A 2347-nucleotide genomic window follows, 5' to 3' on the forward strand; every position below is an offset into this window, starting at 1 on the left:
CCTGAAAGTGCTGAAATATTTCAGGACATTGGATAGTGTGAAGAGTTGAAGGAACTGTCCACGGTCCTGAAAGTGCTGAAATATTTCAGGACATTGAATGAGTGAAGAGCTGAAGGAATTGTCCAAGATCCTGAAAGTGCTGAAATATTTCAGGACATTGGATAGTGTGAAGAGCTGAAGGAACTGTTTGAGGTCCTGAAAATGCTGAAACATTTCAGGACGTTGGATAGTGTGAAGAGCTGAAGGAACTGTCCAAGGTCCTGAAAGTGCTGACATTGGATAGTGTGAAGAGCTGAAGGAGCTCTCTAAGTTCCTGAAAGCGCTGAAATTTTTCAGGACATTGGACAATGTGAAGAGCTGAAGGAACTGTCCAAGGTCCTGAAAGTGCTGAAATATTTCAGGACATTGGACATTGTGAAGAGCTGAAGGAACTGACAAAGGTTCTGAAAGTGCTGACATTGGATGGTGTGAAGAGCTGAAGGAACTCTCTAAGTTCCTGAAAGTGCTGAAATATTTCAGGACATTGGAAAGAGTGAAGAGCTGAAGGAACTGTCCAAGGTCTTGAAAGTGCTGAAATTTTTCAGGACATTGGATAGTGTGAAGTGCTGAAGGAACTTTCACAGGTCCTGACATTGCTTAAATATTTCAAGACATTGGATAGTGTGAAGAGCTGAAGGAACTGTCCAAGGTCCTGAAAGTGCTGAAATTTTTCAGGACATTGATGGAGTGAAGAGCTGAAGGAACTTTCCAATGTCCTGAAAGTGCTGAAATATTTCAGGACATTGGACGTTGTGAAGAGCTGAAGGAACTGACAAAGGTTCTGAAAGTGCTGACAATGGATGGTGTGAAGAGCTGAAGGAACTCTCTAAGTTCCTGAAAGTGCTGAAATATTTCAGGACATTGGCAAGTGTGAAGAGCTGAAGGAACTGTCCAAGGTCTTGAAAGTGCTGAAAGTTTTCAGGACATTGGATAGTGTGAAGTGCTGACGGATCTGTCACAGGTCCTGAAATTGCTGAAATATTTCAAGACATTGGATAGTGTGAGGAGCTGAATGAACTCTCCAAGGTCCTGAAAGTGCTGCAATATTTCAGGATATTGGACAATGTGAAGAGCTGAAGGAACTTTCCACGGTCCTGAAAGTGCTGAAATATTTCAGGACATTGGATAGTGCAAAGAGCTGAAGGAATTGTCCAAGGTCTTGAAAGTGCTGCAATATTTCAGGATATTGGACAATGTGAAGAGCTGAAGGAACTGTCCACGGTCCTGAAAGTGCTGAAAAATAGTGCATCAAATGGGGACCACATGCTTGAGTTATACATTGTCCCTTTTTTTTAAAAAGTTTCATCTATTTCTTCCAACTGGTATTTGTTATCTACAACAGGAGTGTCAAACACTGTTACACAAATGGCCAAAATTGTAAACTTGGTCCAAACCAAAAGCCAGTTTCTGTCAACATTTACTGAAACAAATTTTTAACCAATTATTCTCATACAATTACTTTTTCTAACACTTAACTTAGAAAAACTCATTATTTTTTTACCTTACTCTCTTTCAACAATATTTTTAAAGAAAAAAAGCCTTCTCTCTAAGAAATTTGACTTTGAAATAAGAAGACAAGACAGAAAACAATCATGCTGTCCACCTGCCATAAGAAGAATGCACTAAATCCAGTGAAAAAAAGAGAAAACATTAAAATTATTACCTTAGGGTCTGAAAAAATGTTAATGAGGGCCAGATTTAGCCCACGGGCCTCAAGTTTGACACATGTGAACTACATGAATAATACTTTTCTAAACCTGACTCTGTTGATCTTCTCATAGATTTTGAGCTTGAAAGCTCACTAGAGGAGGATCTGCTGTCTCTGAGTGAAACCCAGGAACCCTCGTCTCGACTGGACTGGCTTCTCCAAGAACTGGTTTCCCTTCGAGAAGCTTTCTCCCAGGAGGACAGCGAGTCTGGAGCTCAGGCCGAATGGCTGGCTCTCTGCTTGCGGCTCGACTGCCTACTGTTCTGCCTTTACCTGTTTGTCCTGGCCTTGTACACAGGAACTCTGCTGCTGCTCTGGGCCATTTGGAGCTTCGCCTAATATGACAACACACTTACTGCCAATCATTTAATACTTATGTTGCTCACTACATTTACGTTCATTTAAATGAATCAAGTTTATTAATGAGTTGCTACTAATTATTATTATTATTATTATTTGTTTAAAAAAAGGCCTAAAGTACGAACAAGGTTTAGGACCATTGGAGAAAAAAAGTCTGAGTTTAATCACTGAGTTATCATTATTTTTAATTCTGACTATTATTTTTATTTTAATTCATACTTTTTTTCATCAGAATTAGGA

General features: G+C 39.5%; 1 protein-coding gene across 1 annotated transcript in view; it reads left to right on the forward strand.

Annotated features, from left to right (window-relative positions):
• htr3b (5-hydroxytryptamine (serotonin) receptor 3B) overlaps positions 1-2102 on the forward strand; it is a 9842-nt gene extending 7740 nt beyond the window's left edge. The window contains exon 9 of the mRNA XM_014003940.1: positions 1821-2102. Within this exon, the coding sequence (XP_013859394.1) occupies positions 1821-2086 (266 nt within the window). The 3' untranslated portion in view covers positions 2087-2102. The remainder of the gene's footprint in view (positions 1-1820) is intronic.
• The last annotated feature ends 245 nt before the right edge of the window (positions 2103-2347 follow it).

This window comes from Austrofundulus limnaeus, unplaced genomic scaffold, assembly GCF_001266775.1.
Source record: "Austrofundulus limnaeus strain Quisiro unplaced genomic scaffold, Austrofundulus_limnaeus-1.0 Scaffold21, whole genome shotgun sequence".
In the NCBI taxonomy this organism is placed as follows: Eukaryota; Metazoa; Chordata; class Actinopteri; order Cyprinodontiformes; family Rivulidae; genus Austrofundulus; species Austrofundulus limnaeus.